At 50.2% G+C, this 19,545-nt stretch overlaps 1 protein-coding gene across 1 annotated transcript in view; it reads left to right on the top strand.

Annotated features, from left to right (window-relative positions):
• The window catches only part of NEURL1B (neuralized E3 ubiquitin protein ligase 1B), a 74,577-nt gene that overhangs the window by 30,121 nt on the left and 24,911 nt on the right, over positions 1-19,545 (top strand). Inside the window, exons 2-3 of the mRNA XM_006884426.1 lie at positions 8-169; positions 4,871-4,895. Of these exons, the coding sequence (XP_006884488.1) occupies positions 8-169; positions 4,871-4,895 (187 nt within the window). The remainder of the gene's footprint in view (positions 1-7; positions 170-4,870; positions 4,896-19,545) is intronic.

The following is a 19,545-nucleotide window of genomic DNA, read 5'->3' on the forward strand; positions in this document are numbered from 1 at the left end:
GCCCCAGCTGCCGCCCGCCGGCTCGCCGCCGGTGCAGCCGCGATGCCGGGGAGCCCGACCCCAGCCCCAGCCCGAGGTGCGCCGCACAATTAGCCCCCGTGCGTGCGCTGCCGCCAACGCCGCGCCCGGGACGCAGCGATGGGCAACACGGTGCACAGGACCCTTCCAGGTATGCTGGGGACCCCTTCTCAAGAGGCGGACGGATGCAGGGGTTCTCCCCTTCCCCAGGGAGCCTGCTGGCGACTCTGAGAGAGCCCGCCCCTCCTTGAAGCTCTGTGAGCGCAGGGGGTTGGAGTCTCCCGTGTCTCTTGGAACCTGGCTCTGCGCGCTCTATTCCTGGGCTTTTGCTCTCTGCGAGGGCGGATACCGCGTCCTGGTTACCTTGGGGACCCCTCGTCCTCACTGTCCTAGCTTTGGCCAGATGCATTAATGGGTCGCCTGGCAATGCCACGCACCCCTTTGCCTTTGTTCCAGCCGGAGGGCGCTGAGGTGGGAGTCCGGGGCGCTTGGGGGGTGGGGTGACGGGGGTGACTGTAGCTTGATTGGCTCTGACTTCCGACGGCCGGAATCGCCCAACTACAGCAGCTGAGAGTCTGAGGTGCTCACAGGGGACCTTAGTTTCCAGCTGCCTGGCACCCCTATGGCACATGCTCCCTTGCTTGGCGGTGTTTCTATGAGCACCCGGCTGCGCCCCCCTCTGGTGTCCACTCAACTAGGGGTTCTCCAGGCCCTCTGAGTCGCTGCTTCAAGGCACAGTGCCCCTCGGAATTTCCGGGGTGGAGTGATGAAATGCAGAGAAGGGGAGTGGAGTGGGAGTGGGGAGGCAAGAGATCTTTATAGAAAATACCAGGTAATTCTGAAACTGATCATCCCTGTCTGTGCTGGGTACTTTGCGTACCCTAACGTGATAAGCGGTTATCTCCATTTCACAAATGAAAACGTGGGTTTAGAGAAGGGAAAGGATTCACCCAAGGTCATACTAGTAGGGAGACTACACTGGCACCCTTGTATGTATGTGTCTGTTAACCTCCTCCGGCATCTCGCTTTCCTCCCCTTCCCCCAGTCTTGAGGCTAAGTATTTTGGCTTAGGGCTGGGCATCTGTAGCATCCTTCGGATAGAAGGTGAAAAGTGTCTGTGTTCAAAAGCCCAGCTCACTGGGGAAGCAAGTCAGCTATGAGGCAACTTTAACATGCGGTCTTAGAAGGAGAAGGACATACCATCTCTGTAATGAGAGAGGTAGGATTGGAGAGGAGAGACACATCACTCACTCACTCTCTCTGCGCTAACACTCCCACATAGTCCTCCCTTCTAGCAGTTATATATGCAGCTATGGGGTGGGGGGGGGACGACCCAAAACAACAAACACCTCTTACATACCCTAATGAGCACTGAAGTAGACAGGTGCTGAATCCTGGATCTGAAGACCAGTTACAGAAAAAGGTTAACTTTCTGTTTGAACCTCTGGACAGTGTTTAAGGCCCCTACACCTAAACCTCTGAATTCTAAGAAAGGATATGTTACTAGTAGAGGGACTGCAACTAGCCAGTGGCAGACATAGGATCTGAACCCAGGTCTGCTCAAGGCTTGCATGGGGAAGGTCCCATACACCCTGAAAGTGTTCAGGGAAACTGGCAAGTATGAAAATATGGCCATAGGCATTCTCCCAGCCACAAAGGCACTGGGCCAAAGAATGGACTCCTTTGGAGGATTTCTTAATTAAAACATGTTTCTGCTGTTCTGGTTAAAAAAAGAAAAAAAATCTGCTACCTGGGGATCAGTCTTGGGTAGATGAAGAGACAGGCATATGCCAGGTGGGCTAAATGTAGAAGGTTTTTTTCAGTCTCTGTCCCACCCAACCCTCACTGTGGGCTGGGAACCTGGGATTAACACCATCAGTTGCATACTGCAATAGCCAAGTATGGGAAGTTAAAATTTGAAGGAGACAGACTGGAATTCCTGAGCCCCATCAGGTCATAGGGGACAAGAATGTGAAGAGTGAAGGACTATTAATTCTTCTCTGACCTGCCTGTGATCGTCTTCTCCCACACACTGTGTTGTTGTGCACACTTCTGTACTTTACGCCTGTTATTTCCTCATCTGGAAAATCTTCCCCTGTCTAATTTATGTCTTACAGTTCAGCTCTGTTGTCACCTCCTCCCTGAAGCCTTCCTTGACCACTCACACAATCTAGTCTACCCTCTACTCTGTCCCCTGGGTAACTTCTACGTCTCTGCTTGTCCATCAGGCCACATTCCCTACTGTTACTTCATGACTCACCTTGGAATTCACTGACAACAGAGCCCTGTCTTGATCACCCTCCTATTCCTGATTGCCCAGCACAGGGCCTGGTGCCTGGCAAGGACTCAGAACTGGTGGTGGAGCTCAACTGTTGCCTGCATCTGAAGCTGAAAGAATGCTTGGCTCAATCTTGCCCTGTATAAAAATCCTTGTGCTTTCAACCTCAGGAAAAGGACACATGCGTGGGGTTTGTTCTGCGGGACTTGAAATAGAGAGCTGGCATTTGCCGAGCACCTGGATTCCGTGCCAGGCTTCCTGCATATGTGGCTGCGTTTACACGCCAAGCATGTGTCTCCTTAAGGCCCCTGCACTTGCTGGTCCCTCTGCCTGGAATATTTTTCCCCCAGATTTTCACATAGTTCCCTCCCACTCCTTACAGTGTTGTGCTCCAATGCAGGTCTTGCCATCACCCCTGCCCCTAGCATGCCTCACCCCTTTTGAGAGTTTCTCTTTAGCAAGTACCACCACATGACATCCTGTCATGTGTCCTGTCTGTCTCCCCCAGGTGGGGTTCTGCCTGCTTTGTCATCGGTTCTCTGTTCAGCAGTGCCTAGCTCACAACACATACCGTACTCGCTGCCATCTCACAGTGACCCCAAATCGAGTAAACCCTAATAATAGCCGACTGCTCAGCTTTCACCCTAGGAGCCACTGGTGAATTAGAACCACCAGAGATGCAACCTGTTGGTTAGCTACGCAACGCTCTAGACCATACCATCAGAGCTAGTTAATGAGCTAGTTAACTGTTGTTTGCCTTTGAAGCAGAGCTGACTCTGCAGTGGGTATACAGAGACAGTAAAACACAAGGGAGGAGATTGTCCTTCCTTCTCCTGCAGAACAGTTGGGGGATTCGAACCGCGTGTCTGAGATTGCAGTGCAGCTCCTTACCACTAGGCCACTGGAGCTCCCTGTCTAGTTAATGGATATTTCATTAATTCCAGTCTTTCAATAGCCCTGCAAGGTAAGCCATCATCCACATTTTACAGATGAAGAAACTGAGGCTCAGACCAATCGAGTAACTTGTCCCAGCTCCTAGCACTTATTCACTTGGCAGAACCAGGATTAAAATGCAGGTTTATTTAGCTCCAAAGTCCTGAATTTTTTTTTTCTCTGACATCCAGTGGCCTCCCAATCTGTAATTGAGATAACATTTACTGTGTGCCTGCTGTGCACATTGGTATGTTATTGTGTACAATAAGGAAATGCCAAAGAGAAGGTCCTTTACATTCAATTGTAGGGAAGTGCTTGCAAAATATATCAGCAAACTCAAACAAATGCCTTATGAACCGAAGTGTGCAGAGGTCAGTGTGAGAGCTTGCGTTTGCTAAGTTCCTTCTGCATGCTTTTCACCTATTTTTTCAGTTACCACTCAGGCCTTTGAAGGTAGGGCCACCTTCTCCACTTCACAAATGAGACGGAGGTACAGAGAGGTCAAGACACTTGCCCAGATTCTCAGTAAGGCAGTAATAGAGCTATAGCCTTAGAAGACTCAGGACTGTCTGAATTCTATTATCAGGTATCCCCTTTCTTTCAACTTCATTAGCTTTCAGCCAGGATTTATAAAAAAACAAACAAAAATCATGTGAACAGGTGGGAGTAGGTAAGGGGAGAACATTCCAGGTCTTGGGACATGGAGGGAGGGACTCCTTTTTTCCCGCCAGCATTTTCCAGCCTTTTCCCTCCACGCCTCTAGGACTCACACTGGTCTTTCTGGTTGGTGAAGAGACCAAATTCAAACTGCAAGTTGAGTTTAATCATTAAGTCAGTCCATACTTGGCCAAGTCAACAGTCTGGCAGCCTGGAGTTTTGCCATAAAGAGACTGTATCGCTCCTGCTCTGTGCCAGCTCTGGGTCATGGGTGTTGCCCATGCCATCTTTAAATCTTCATAACTTTGCCCTCCTTTTACAGGAGAACAAACTGAGGCACAGAGTAAGGAGGGGAAGTGTCTTCTAAAGACTGAGTTCAAGATGGGATACACCCATCCCTCCCTCGGACAAACAACCTACCCTTTCTTTCTCTGACCTGTGTGGATGCTGCGCCTCAGTGGGTCAGATCTAGTCCGCTTTGGGTAATGGGTGAAGCTCCCATTTCCTGCCTTCTGGACTTGCTTGATTCTGGGATGGGGAGGAGGAGGTGGCCGGCCAGTGGCATCCATAATTCATACAGCAACAATTGAAAGTTATTTGTGCTACTTTGCCTTATCTTGCCCCATCTGTCTTTCCTCTACCAGACCTTAAAAGAATGACCTTTATGGCATTGGCATTGAGCAAAAGGTCTGAACCAGGCCTCTCCAAATAACAATACCTCTCACAGCTCCAAAACCCTTCCAGGCTGTCAGCAAGGTTTCAGAGGCCTGACTAGTCCACACTTACTGAAAACAGACTGCAAAGATGCTGTGCCATGTCCAGGCTGGGGACATGGGAGCAATGTGGTCTTATCCATCAGTAGAAGTGGGAAAGAGGGAAGAGGGTTTGTCTAGAATGGAGAGGTTTCCCATGGAGAGCTTGGAGCCTTCATCTTTATGCTCTTTGGTACCTGCCTCTGCTCCATTTTCTCCTCTGCCCCCTTAGCAAAAGAAGAGGGATCTCAGAGACGGTAGGAGTCCAGGAAGGCTTCCTGGAGGAGGTGAAATATGAAAGGAAATCCAGTGGAATGTCTGTTCCTTCTGCTTTCAGAATATTCTTTGGCTTAGTCACCCTATGGTCACCCTGATTTCCATTTAAGTACATTTTCTTGATTTTTCTGCCTGACTTCACTTACCTGATAACTCTGGGGTACCTTTTGTACCAGGAACTGGGGAATGTAGCTGTGAAGGAGATGAAGCTGCCCTCCTGCAGCTGTCTACCTGGTGGGAGAGTGCAATAGGCTTAATTCAAAAGAGACCCATGACTAAGTCATTGGGGGAAACAGGGTACCCTTATCCTCTGCCTCAGAGGAAGAGGGGTCAACGCCCAGGGCCCAGACAAGCCAGCCACCAGGTCAAGTAATTTCTAGTGGCTCATAATTGGTTGATGTTTTTGTTTTGTTTTTCATTAAATGACATAGAATAGAATAAAATAATAAGAAAATACTGGGATGCAGTCATGTAGAGAGTATTTTTGCTTGGCAAACTTTGGTTCAGTTGTCTGTGTGTGTGTCAATGTAAAATGTATTCCTTTCCATGGGTTACAGCCAAAGCAATTGTGAGTTGGAAGGCCTCTGCTCTGCAGCACTGGGAGGTCTGGGTCGGGGTCCAGCACACAGACTTTGAGTCAGGCTGCCTGGGTTCAAACCTTAGCTTTGCCGTTTGCCCATGCTGTGGCCTGGGGCTAGCGCTTGTCTCTCTGGTTCCGTTTCTGCACTGGTATAAAGAGAGGAGGAGGGGGCAGCCCGCACACAGCTGGCAGTAGTAAAATGAAGGGAAAGACAGCAGCAGGCTGTTTAGCACAATTCCTGGGGTTTCCCAGCAGGTGCATTTCACCCTCGGCCTTGAGAGGTCCTGTCGCAGGTGGCCACAAGCCTCCAAGAGCCTAGGTGGGGAGATAGATGCCCTTTCATTTACATAGATGGTACTACTCCAGAGTTCCCTGAGAATCTACTCAACTGGCTGTTTGTTGTAGTTTCTACTTGTTCAAACCTCCAGGCTGGGCTTGGGGCTGAGCCTGGGGACACAGCCTGGGCGAAGGGCCTCAAGGTCTGGTGGGAAAGGCCAATGAAGAACATGGAGTTACATTAAGTGGGGAGCACTAACTCTCACAGGAGGAGCTAGGAAGGCTTCCTGGAAGAGGTGCTCACTAGCTGAGGCCAGAAAACTAGGTAGGAGATGGGAAGGGAAGTGTTCAGAGCAGAGGTCTGTGTCCCAGCAGGTATCCTGGGGGTCCCAATTCAAGCGAGAGTAGCATGCAGGGGCAGCTGCTGGGCGGAAACCAAGTGAGGGTTCTGGTAGCCAAACTGGAGGCTGGAGGCTTGGATTTCTCTGCTGCCTTCTCCCCACAGCGGTAATGTACAGTGGTTTTGCCAGCAGGAGCAAAGCATTTTCTCTGGACCTGGCGGCCAGGACAGTTCAGAACAACCGCCTGTTTCATCTTTTCGCTCTACCCCTCTTTTGGACCAAAAGGCTTTCTGTACTTCGTGGTGCTGCCTGAGGCCTTAAAATAGCAGCCCAGAAGGCCAGGCAGCGAGTGTGGTTAGAACTGAGCTCCGGGAGGGAACGGGAGGATGCTCTCACCAAGGGTTTCCAAGCTTAGGACTGCAGCTTGCTTGTCGCCGCACCACACCCTTTATCCATTCCATCGCGCATTTCAATCCTGGAACATTTCTCCCAGAAGTGTCCCTAATTTACAGAGAAGACAACGGAGGCCAAAAGGGGTAAACCAGTGACCTGCCCTAAACCAGGTGGCCAGGAAAGAGCAGAGCTGGGAATTTGGGCCCAAACCCCTTCCCCTCCTTCACCCAAAGAGCTGCTCCCCTTCTCTCAGCTTGCTGTGGTGTCCTCACTGCGGACGGGACGCCCGGGTGGGGCTCACTGGTGTCAAGTGGCCCCTCCCGCAGATGCAGTTTCTTTACCCTGCAAAGATGAATGGTTTCTGTCCTCAGCAGCCAACACGAAGCTGCCCACGGGAAAGGTCCACCCCACCCCACCCCGGCCGGCCTGTAGACTCAACAGGGTGGGGGTGGCCTCCAGGAATCCTGTGCTGGAAAGGAAGGGTGATCTCCAGCAGCTCTGAGTGCTCCCCACCCCCAATGCTTGTAGTAGCCCAGGCTCCTGATTTGTCTGCCTTCTAAAATTCAGGGGTGGTGAGCCGCCAGCCCCCTCTCCAAACTGCAGATGCCCCAGGGCCCCCAGAACCCTCTTCCCTGAGCCCTCTGTCCTGCCCACCCAGATCACCTGCAGCCTCCAGCCCCATCACTCAGCAAAGGCACAGGGTGGTGGTGAGACTCCTTTGTCAGTCAGGACCAAGTCTATCTTTGGGGCAGGACCTAGGAGCATCCATCTCCTGTCCTGTGTTGTCTTTGTCTGCGAGCCAGTCCTTCATCTTGGCCCTGCCTCGTATCAACTGAATAATCCACTTCACCTCTCTAAGCCTAGGTTTCCTGGTCTGCAGAAAGCAAATGATGTTCCCTCTCAGGCATGCGAAGGGTCTGACAGATAGCAAGTGCTGTCACATGGCACCTGTTATGATTATGTCTTCACTGAACAGATGAGCCCCCAGCCCAGCTGCTTCAGGGCTCCCGAGAAAGGCAGACACAGAGGAATAATCACACCATTAGCTTGTACCACACAGCACTGTACCAGTGCCAGCTTATACCAGTGCCAGGCACTGCTTTTGGCAGGCAAACATGTTTGACCCTGAGGTGAAGCCCTGTGATGTAAATACTAGCATTAGCCCCATTTGGCATTCATGCAAACTGAGGCACAGAGAGGGAAAGTCACCTTTCCAAAGACACACAGCTCAGACAAGCTGGCATGACACCAGTCATCATTGATGTTAGGGGCCAGCAAGTCTGCTCTGACTTACAGTGACCCTATGTAAAACAAACTGACCCCTGGAAGGTCAGTGTGCCATCCTCCAAAATCGCTGCTGTGCTCTTGAGCCCACTGTTACCATCACTTTGTCACCAAGAAGGAAGGAATGTCTGTGAGAAGTGTTGGGATTGGGTAGAGGACTGTGTTCGTTTCCTAGGGCTGTCATCACAAATAACCATAAACTCAGTGACTTAAAACAACAGAAACTTATTTTCGCACAGTTCTGGAGACCAGAAGTCTTGAATTCTGGGGTCAGCAGAGTTGGTGCCTTATGGATGGTCTAAGGGAGAAACTGTTCTGTGCTGTTTTCTTGGCTTCTGATAGTTGCCGGCAACTGTTGGCAATTCCTAGGCTTGTAGACACATCACTCCAGTCTCTGCATGTCTGTGCACCCGTTTCTCTCTCCCTCTCCCTTCCTCTCCCTCTCTCTCCCTCTCTTCCCCCACTTCTCCCCGTGTGTGTATGTGTGTGTGTGTGTGTGTGTGTGTGTCCCCGTCCCTTTGGTCATTGGATTTATGGCCCACCCTAATCCACTATGATCTCATCCTAACTTAATGACATCTGCAAAGACCCTGTTTCCCTATATGGTCTCCTTCATGCATGCCAAGAGGAGAACTTCATTGTAACTCTTCAGGGGACACAATTCAGGCCCATTACACACCCGAGGTAACCATCCCCTTTAGCAGAAATCTGTAAGCATTTCAAAATCTTGGCTTTTTATTGTTTTTCTCATCTAGTTAATTGGTTTTTCTCCTCATTCGACCACAGAGTGGGGTGTTCTACATACATTCTGGGGACCTCAGCTGATGTCCCCTAAGATCTAATGTATGGATCTCCACCCCAGTGTAGGTTAGGGGACCAAAGACTCCTGACGACTTTCTGCACATCACAGGGTGGGGATCTGAAGGTCATATCATCTCCAGGGAAGAGAATCCTGGGGACCCCTGGAGTCTGCGCAGCTCTCGGGGATGTTGGCTGAGGCTGGGGAAGCTGACTCAGGGAAGGGTACTCTGAGCCAAACTCAGAAGCTTCAGTGTTTGAATGTCACATGGATGCAAATTTCAGCACAGTCAAAGGAAGAAATTCTGAATGGTAGAAGCTGTTAGGAAGTAAAACAAAGGCGAGTCCCCTGTCATGGGAGTGGCACTGCTATTTAACAGCTGGGGCTGCCATGAATATTACAGTCAGCTGGCATGTCTGACAGAGCCTGGGTGAATTGTCCTTTAAGGTGCCTTTTGACCCTGGGGCTTGATGGGAGTGCCAGCCAGCATGGCAGCATGGCAGGGCCCATTCACAGTCTTTCTCTGTATCCTTAGTGTGTGTGCCAGCTCTGCGTGCTGGGAGGTGCTTGGTCCCACTTTACAGGTAAGGACACTGAGGCACAAAAGATGGACTCACCTCCCAGCCTAGACTGGAGCCCAGAGTCCCCTCACCCACATCCCACAGACCTCTCAGACCCAGTGTTTCTTGGGTGACAATAGGACGATTATTCTTCAAGGCCGGTCCCAGCCCACCCTCCTGCCTCTCTTCCTTTCTTATTACTGAAACTCAGGACATTTCAGACCTGCCTTCTTTGCCTCACTTCTGGGCAGCAGGGAAAAGGTCTTTAATATGTAAGCCATTTGGTGAAGGGTGGCCCATGGTGGCCTCATCCTTTAGAGTGGGTGAAGCAGGGCTGGGGGTGTCTGGAAAGCATTGTCATTTTGGCATAATGCCCACAGTTATTAAAACGTGTATGTTGTTTATATCCTCAATATTACACACTGTTTATGTCACATTTTTATCCCCTGGGCACGTGTTTTCTTCCCTTTTTTCTGAGGCTGATGGATTTATGAGGTGGGTGGGCACACAACAAACCTGGCGTCCCGGGGCCGGAGCTGCTTGGTAACTTTCCACTCTGTAGGAGGGGATCCTCGCTCCTCAGAAGAGACGACTGACTGACTGAGCAGGAAATGGGACTGTGGAATTTAATTCCCCGTCTCTGAGGCGTGACATGTCATGACCATGCAGCATACTGCCAGCCTCAGGAGTTATTCCCCAGGACCAGGAGACGCTAGCAAGCAGAGCAGCCCTCTGCCCATTTGACGGATTGGGACACTGAGACCGCACACAAGGTCGTGTCATGATTATAGACAGAGTCTTTGGCTGGACTCCCCTCTGACATGAGAGACAGTCCTCATTCTGAATCTCAGTGGACACAGACCTAAAGCTGTGTGGCCCTAAACGAGCCAGTTCTCTTGAGCCTTGTGTCTTCATGTTTACGATGCAATAAGGATGTCACTTCCCTTATAGGACACAGGTAGGGACTCCATAAGGTCTCTTTACTTTCTTCCACCCTTCTTAAAAGCACAACTCTGCATTTCCTAAATTGATGGAAAGGGGCAGGGCGGTAGACCCACCACCCTGCTAAGTCCCTGCAATAGATTGTCCGAGTGGTGCTGGGTGACTTAGGGAAGTAACTGCATATGATGGTCAAGAGCTTTCAGGGCTTGTCATTCAGAGGTGAGTCCACTCCCAAGCCTGCTGCTTACCTACACCATATCCTCATCTATAAGGTGTGCTCACGAGGTTGTAGAGACCTCAGTGAGCCAGTGGACTCCGGCATCAGGCTTGAGGGGATATGAGCAGAGATCTTCTCAAGCATGGCTCCAGAGTTTGCATTTCCAAACACTCACTGTTTTCCTCTACGTGAGGCTGCAGAAGTCCATCCTCCTGTATTCAGGGGCTCTCCCAGCCCTGGGAGGAAGAGAACACAGCCTGCTGGGTGAGGGAACAGAAAACAGAAGGCCTCCCTCAGAGCAGGAAGCAGAGTGGAGGAGGCAACCTGGGGGTGAGATTCCAAGGCAAGCCTGCGGGGAAGGAAAGGACCTACTGTGTGCCTGAGCACTGTGCTGAGTTCCTTCCCTGCAGACATGACTTCTTGAACTAGGCTGGCATGGGTTCAAACACAAGCTCCACTACTTCCTGGCTGTGTGGCCTTGGGCAGCTCTCCCAACTTCTCTGAGCCTTCGCTCCTCAGGGTCTGGTAACAGACCTCGAGTGCTGTGGGGAGGACCCCATGCAATCTTGTGGGTGGAGGGCCTGGCTCTTGGCCAGCGTCCTGTGGGAGGTCTACCCTGCCATCATGCCCTCTCCCTATTATTTTAAGACGTCAAGGACACTTGGCACTGGGGCTCCCTCCCCTCCCAAATCAGTCACCCGCTTTCCTTTTTTAGATGCTTTGTTCGTTCATCTCAAGTTCCGCCAAACTGTGGCCTTTGAGCAGCTCAAAACAAGTTGATTGATGATGCTCCCCGCGCCACCCTCCCCCTCCAGGCAAGCTTCCTTCCCGAGACCAGGCCAGGATGACAACCACCCTCTTTGCTAGAAGGTGGTGGCTTTGGGGGCTTGTGAGTAAATGAGTTCTGGTGGCAGAGTCTGTGGGGGCCTGTAAACCAAAGGCTGCGCCTCGGTGGTGGTTCAAATCCACCAGCCGCTCCTGGGGGAAGGATGAACAATCTCTTCCCAAGGGATTTACAGCCACAAGACTCAATGGAGGTTTCCAGTGGAGGTTTCAGCTATGAGTTGGTTCTGATTTGTCAGCACTGAGTTGAATTGAGTTGCATGGGGAGCCGTGAGGAGGATGTGGAGAGGATGCCACTGTGCTGGTCAGGCAGGGCCTGACATTGCCCTTCAAGGCCGTACTTCCTTCTCCCTGGGTCTCAGCTTCCTCTTCTGTGAGCTGCTGGTCGGGTGTGGAGATGAGTGGTTTGTAGGAGCCCTAGCTTATCCTCCCTTAGAGAAGCCAGAAATTATTTTGCCCAGTTGTTGGTAAAGAACTGGACCTTCGGCTCCAGGAGTAGGGAAGTAGGGACAGTGCTCCTCAAGGGATGCGTCCTTCCCTGTGCTGCCATTGACGCTGAAAGGCAGGACAGGACAGTCTGCTCTTCCCAAAGTCGGGCAGAGGTCCTGCAGGTGCTCCACCAGCTCAGCAAGCAGCCAGGCTTCTGGCACCAAGCAGGCTGCAGGAGGTCCTTGTGCAGGGCAGAGGAGGGAAACGGTGGACTCCACCAGCTTATCAGCAGACAGCCGCCCAGAGAGGCAGGACCCATGGGCAGGACCGTGGCAGCCGTTAGAAGTGACATTCAGAACCTGGACCTGAGCAGCGGGGTTCAACTCCCAGTCAGCACGTCTCGTGTGCAGCTCCCACGGGTGCCATGTGGAGGCGTTTGGGTGGCTGTGCTGCTGAACATGTTTTTAGTGGAGGTCCCGGACTAGGAAGAAGGGCCTGGCGGTCTGTGTTTGAACAATAACAATGCAAACCCTATAGATCACCATGGTCTGATCGTGACCCATCATGGGAAGGTGCAGGCCCGGACACTTTCCTCTCACTGTGTGTGGGGCTGCTAGGAATTGGAGCTGAGTAGCAGCAGCTAATAGAAACGACTGTGCGAGGGTATTGTGACAGCTCAGTTCTCTGCACAGGGGCAGGTTCTGTGGGAATACCCAGGGAGGACTTGAATCTTCTCCTTCAGAAAGGCAAATTCACAAGGTCCCTTCCCTTCAATGGCCCCAGGACTTTCCCAGGCCTCCTTTACATGGCTAAAGAGCTCCCTGAAGACCCCTGGGTCAGCCCCGATTCTTATCCACCTCCCCTCCCCTCTGCTCCATCCTCCACACAGGCCCCCGTGTGCAAACTCCTTTCTTACCACCAGGCCTTGCTTCTGTTGTCTGAAACATCACCCCCACCCTCCATCATGATTCCAACCACCCCTCTTCAGTCATTCCCCCCCAGCCCTCTGTGCTGACTTCCCACAAAATCCCAGTCTACACTGGGGTCTGGCCCGCCTGCCCCCAGGCCTCTGCCCCCAGCGCCAGCCCTGACATGGCTCAGATGCTTTGTAAATGTCAGATGCTGGAGGAAGTGATGGACTCAAGAAGGAATGAGGACACACAACCCCATCCTCCCCTAACTCTGAGAACCTGTGTCTCTGAAGTTGGAGTTTCCTGTGAGCCTTTATCAGGGAGAGACCTTCAACCTGGGGCCGAGAGAGATTGGAGCCGGCTTGGGAATCCCAGCTCCAGCCAACCAAACACACTTGGAGGGGGTGTGGGGATGACCTCAGCCCTTGGGAACTCGGTGCAGGGAGCCCACTCGAGCTGAGAGCACCACCACTAAGGCCTGGAAAGGGCGGATTTTCTTCCCTCAGCAACATCGCATGTCCTCCGGCCCCCCTCGCTCAGTCTTGCCTGCCTCAGTCACCTCGCAGCTGTTGACAGGAGTGCTAAGCCTTTCCAACTGCATGGGGGTGACTGGGTTTTGTTTGCAAAGCCAAGGGGAGGGGACAGAGTGGCGGTTTCCAGTGAAAGCTGGCCCTTTTCCATCAGAGCTGGCCGACCAGGCATCTGAAACCCAGAACAAAGTCCTGTTAAGCCAGCGTCTGTCTCCTGGTGCTTGTCACTGGCCCATGTAGACGAGGTTAAGGAGGGTTGGTTATGTTTTTCCTTACCTTCTTTCAAACTCACCAATGAGAAAAGAACTCTCATTGCCAAATGAGACTTACACCCTTGCCTTTCTCTGAGTGGTAGGAAGCCTTGCCAAATACCAGCCCGGCCTTTCCCTCCCTAAATACACCCTGATACACACACACACCGTGCTGCTTTCCACTGCTCACACCATTGGTCTGAATTTGAACTTGAGCAAACATCACTTAAACCATTAGGCATTTTTCACTTGGAGTCACAGTCTGAGCATGGGTGTTATGTGCATCCAGGAAGCCCCTGAAACCATATATAAAATTTGTGTGTTCGGGGATAAGTATGCCCCTGGGACTCGTTCATCAGATTATCATAATGCTTGTGTGGTGCTGAGAGCTGTGCCTTCAGTATTTCAAAAACCAACAGAGTCACCCTTGGTGACAAGGCTTCAGCAGAATGTCCAGACAGAGGGGCTAGGAAAAAAGGCCTGGCAATCTGCATCTGAAATATTAGCCAATCAAATTCTTACGAATCATGGGACAAATTACTGGTGGACATAGTGCTGGAAGGTGAGCCCCAGGGTCGTAAGGTGCACAGAATACATGGTAGCTGCAGCATGGTCTGAAGCACCTCAGTGATGACAGAGATGGTGCAAGGCCAGGCATGCTCCATTCTGTTGCTCACGGAGTCACCGTGAGTCAGAGGCAACTTGCCAACAACTAACAGCAATAACGTATTTCTGGAGAGCTCGAGACCTGTGCAAACTTTCTCCTTTCATCAGTGTCTGTTTAACATGGTCCATGTCCCGCCACGACTACCCAGAAAAAGATCTTGGCCTTGGAGAAAGGATGCAACGTGGGTGGAAAGCCTATGCCCTGTTCTTTTCCCTCCACTTCCCAGCTCTGTTGTCCCTGAGTTGGTGTCCTCATCTGGAAAGCAGAGGGGGTCAAGTTTACCCTTGTGGCGTGGTTCTGAAAATTAACCTCCATCAGCGAAGTTATGTGCCTAGAATGTCTTAGGGGCTTGGAAAATCTAGATTGATCTTCCTGCAGAAAGAAGAGGGCGGCCTAGACCATCCTCCCCTCCTGGTTGACAATTCCCTTTCTCGGTGGCAAGAAATCTGCTGAAAACCCCGGCAAGAATGCCATCTGCTGAATGCCAACGTACAGGAGCCGTCGTCTCGGCAGCCAGAGAAGCCATGGCGCTTGCTTCCTGCCATCCTCCTGGCAGCAAATGCCATTTCCTTGGGCTCTTTTTAGATTAAAGGAAAGGCTGGGCTGGGGAGATGAGCAAGGATCATTCAGAGAGTGTCACAGTGCACATTTGGGACACTGCTGTGATGGCTTAAAAATAGGCCTGTGTCCTTGGACACCACGGGGAAGCCATTCCAGGGTTGAAAAGAGGCCAGTCCTCGCTAAGGTTACAAGCCCTCCATGAGAGAAACATTTAGGAATGTGTTTTCCTATCTGCCACAGGCAGGTGTCTCTGACCCAAGAATAAATCCTTTCTAGGCAAAGGAACAGAAGGAGCCTTGGTGCCATGGCAGGTTAAAGTTGGGCTGCTGGCCGAAAGGTTGGCAGGTCAAACCCACCAGCTGCTCTGTGGTATAAGATGAAGCTGTCTCCTCCAGTTAATATTTACAGCCTGGGGAACTCAAAGCAGGGTTGCCATGAGCCACAAGACAACTCAACAGCAGTGAGCTTTTAGTTTGGTTAGTCTAAGGAACCAAGTTCCTGAGTGGTGCTGGCAGTTAACACTCTTGCTGCTAATGGGAAAGTTGAAGGTTTGAGTACACTTAGCTCCTTGAAAAAAAAAATCAGCCACTGAAAATCCTATGGAGCACATTTCTGCTCACACAGATGGAATTGCCATGAGTAAGAGTCAATTCCATAATTTTAAGTAGCTAAATAAGTAGGTAAGAGACAAGTTTTGAATAAGCACCTATGTACATACAGAGGGAACTCTGATGGCTTAGTGGTAAGGAATTGCACTGGCAACACAAAGATACATGGTTCTAAACCACCAAGTACTCTGAGAAAGATGGGTAATCTCCCCTGTGATTTACTACCTCTAAAAACCCACTGGATAGCCAGCTGTGAGTTGGTTCCAGCTCCACAGTACTCAGCAACAATAACATGCACAAAATTCCTTATCACTGGGCCGATACGTGACATCATGACAGACGGAGAGAAGACTGATGTGGTTAATGATATCATCTTGCTTGGATCCACAATCAGCACCTTTGGAACAAGCAGTCAAGAAATCAAAAGGCATGTTGCATTAAAGAAATCTGCTCTCAAGAATCTCTCCAAAGTCCTTGTATTGAGGAGCAGTGATGTCCATTTAAAGACTAAGGTGTGCCTGATTCAAGCCATGATCTTTTTGATTACTTCCTTTGCATCTGAAGGTTGGACAATGACTAAAGATGACAGATGAAGAATCTATGCCTATGAGTTGTGGTGCTGGAGAAGAATATTGACTACCTATGTACTGCTAAAAGAACAAAAAGTCTGTTTTGGAGGAAGTGCAACCAGGATGCTCCTTAGAGGCAAGGATGGTAAAACTTCGTCTCACTTACTTTGAAGATGTTATCAGGAGGGACCAATCTTCGAAAAAGCCATGCTGGGAAAGATGGAAAGAGAAAGAGTGGAAAATCCTCAACAAGATAGGTTGACACCATGCCTGCCGCGGTGGGCTTGACCGTATTTTAGACAGTGACGATGGTGCAGGATAGGGCAAGGTTCAGAGCTGTTTGTAATAGGGTCACTGTGAGATGTAGTTCACAGCACCTGACAATAACAACATGTGCCCACACTGTGTGTCTTATTACGTTACCTAGTTGAATTCTCACAACGTCCTTGCAGATTGGTACTTATACTGGCTTTCTAGTTCTGGTTGGGAAACTCAGGGATGTTAAGCATGTTAAGATCAGGCAAACCCAAAACTTAAGCCCAAGTCCTTTTTATTACAAGTGTATTCTTAAGCCATTTTTCTAATTTAAATTTAAAAAAAGAAAAAACAAACATGGAGATAAGAACTCACCCATTGGCTGGACTTGATGTTCCTTATAAGAAAGGAGGTGTCCCTAGGTGGTGCCAATGGTTAGGAACTTAGCTGCTAACCAAATGTTCAAAGGTTTCCATTTGCCTAGAAGTACCTCAGAAGAAAGGCCTGGCAATCTGCTTCCAAAAAATCACAGACAGTGGAAACTTTATGAAGCACAGATTTAGTCTGCACACATGGGGTCACCATGAGTTAGAACTGTCTCAGCAGCAACTGGACAGGGAGAGGAATGGACATTAGTTGACCATCCGATGTGTGCCAAATCTCCATTAGCCAGAGACTTGGGGTCTGAGAACACCCACCATTTACGGTAAGGAAACTAAAGCTTTGAGAGGTAATGTCTACATCCCTTAGATAAGCGCAGGCTTGACCCCACAGTGTGTGCAGTGAGTTCTAAAGCAGGGCTGCAAGTGAACCTTGGAGCTGCCCAGGGAGCCATTCTCATATCACTATGTCTTCTAGAATGACCTGTCTAAGGTTGGGCTGTGGCAACATTTTAACCAGAACAGGGTACCGCTAACCGCCCATAGCCACTCATCACCCATTCTGAAGGTCTCTGCACGGAGTTTGAATCTGGCATCATTCCCTTGACTAATTCCTGGGAAGGTAAGGCCAGCTGATCAGCGTGCAGTCACTCCTGTGGCAGCCTCTGGTTGCCATGAGGGTTGGAGCTGGATTGTGCATCCTTCATCTTGAGCATAAGAACGGGTTGATGGGAGAGGTGTCCTCTTGGTTCCTATTTCAGGAACCTGTCTTGGGGACCCTGTCCTGATCCTTGACCAGTACTGGGAGGAAAGAGGCAGTATCCCTCCATGATTGGTCACTAGTGTAGCGGGGACCATCCTGGCAACAGCTCACTCATCAGTGACTGTTTTAATCTGGCCAATGACCAGGAGCAAGTGTGTCTGAGTACGAGAGAGGGGGGACTTCCATCAAGCTCACAGCCACCTTCTGTGCAACAGAATGAAACGCTGCAGGTTCTCCACTGTCCTCACGACCGCCGTCGCGTTTGAATCCATCATTTGTCCGGTCCGTCTCATTGTTATTGTTAGGTGCCATCTAGTTAACTATGATTCACCGAGATCCCACGAACAGCAGGTCTGAACCCCACCCCACCATGTACCGTCATGGCATCTCCATCAAGCTCAAGCCTGTTGCTACAGTTACTATGTCAGTATATCTAGTTGAGGGTCTTCCTCTTTCACTGACCTTCTATTCTATCTTTCCCAGCTTGATGTCTTTTTTCTAAGGACTGACCCTGCCTGACAATATGCCCAGGGTACTTTAGGCATCTCATGGAGGGTTCCCTTAGTTCTTATAGGACCTCTACTTTACCAAATACGCTCTCCTCCAGCAATTGATCCTTCCTGAGGATATATGCAAAGGAGACACACAATGTTCTGATGTGATCCATAAGGTTTTCATGGGCTAATTTTTTTCACATAGATCACCAGGCCTTTCTTCCTAGTCTTAATGTTGAAACTCAATTGAAAGTAATACACCACATTGACCCTGCTGGTATGTGAGACACCTGTGTCATGGCTTCCAACAACACAGCAAACCCACGTACCACCACAGTATGACAAACTGACAGATAGGTGGTAGACTCCGTTATTTGAGGAACAGCTGAAATGCTCACTGGGAGGTGAAGGGCAAGAACCATTTTGGTTGGAGTATTCTGTAGCTGCAGAATGGAAGCATAAGGTAGGCTCAGAATCCCTGGGGAAGATGCTTACTATGTAATGTTGAATTAGAAAAGATATTACAAGATGCATGTTTGGAGGTGTGTTCAGAGTCCTATATAGTTAGAAGCTTCTACTTGCAGGAAAAAGTCAGGGCAGAGGAGAAGAAACACTGTTTGGAGTCAGAGAGAGCTGAGCTTCCATCGCAGCGCTGTCCCTTGCAGCTGTAGGACGTGCCTTTGCTGGCTGGAATGTGACAATAGTCCTGTAGGTAGAGGTCTGTTTATAGAAGTAGCTGCAGTCTAAAACAGCCAGCACAGTGTACGCCAAAGAACAGGGCACATCTGCATCTCATGAGGATAAGAACTGGGCAGAGACAATGAAACATGTTAGCTGGAGCGTCAACACAGGAGTACTTTCTCTCCTCTTTTCCAAACTTTCTGTGATGTGGCTACAGTATTTATGGCAGCAATTTAAATCTGAGTGTTGCTGTTTTCTCCTGATGAGTCTCAGAACCAGAAGGTTCTACCGCGTCCCTGCGGCCCATCTCCATCCCTTTCTGTGTCCTGTAGGAGCCCCTTTCCCCAAAAGCAGATGCTTGTATGCAATGTGGAGATGGCTCATTGTTCTTTTTTTTCCCTTTTCTTTTTAAGCACCTTCAACTTGTGTAAATAACACATCCCGTTAGAGACTTTTTCACTCTTGGTTTTCTTAATCTCATGTCAGGGCCTTGGCCTCAGAGGGGGCGAAAACCCCAGAGTGTTTATCCCTCATTCTCTGAAGGAAGTCGGATCATATAATCAAGATTAAACAAATATGTAAACTCCACTGGTTCCTTGGCTGCATGTCATCCTAACATATAGTTTGGTTCTGCAGCAAACTTCCTCTTATAGTAACAAGACAGTATTTCTCACCATCCCGGTGCTCATTTACATTGACAGGCAGCACTTCAAAGAACATCTGTTTAGGATTCCCAGGCCGCTTTGAAAGAAACTCTGATTGAGAGATAAGACTGGGGGTGGGGGGAGCAGGGATGGGAGGGGAGAAGACGGCATCAGTAAGGCTGAGCCGTGGTCTTGGGTGCTCAGCAGGGCTTTAGATCCGTGCTCACAGTTACTATTTCCTGAGAATTTACCATCCCAGAGGGGACCTTGAGGAGAATCCAGCCTGCTGGAGTGGAGGAAGCCACAGGCTGGACATTGAGTGATCCCTCCATGGCCACAGAATCTCGTGGTTCTGGAGATTCATTCCCAGGGATATTTCCCTTACTCATTTAATTTTTGTTCTTCACAAAAAGCTCTCCATTCAGTTTCCCCTCTTATCCTTGCAGTTATAGAGCTGGCCCATGGTGGGGTGTCTCTCTGCAATGGGACTCCTGGATGGCTACTCCCTACAAGGGGGTGCCTGCTACTTGGCCCCACTGGTGGTGCCCTTACCCTAACCTGCACTGTCTTACCTCTCGGGCTGGTGCTCTAGGTCTTTCTCTTCAGTTCCTGTGACATCAGGGCACATTCACCCCGGCTGTTCAAGCTCAGAC

The sequence above is a fragment of the Elephantulus edwardii genome, unplaced genomic scaffold (assembly GCF_000299155.1).
Source record: "Elephantulus edwardii isolate Elephantulus edwardi_28Jun2011 unplaced genomic scaffold, EleEdw1.0 scaffold00033, whole genome shotgun sequence".
Classification (NCBI taxonomy): domain Eukaryota; kingdom Metazoa; phylum Chordata; class Mammalia; order Macroscelidea; family Macroscelididae; genus Elephantulus; species Elephantulus edwardii.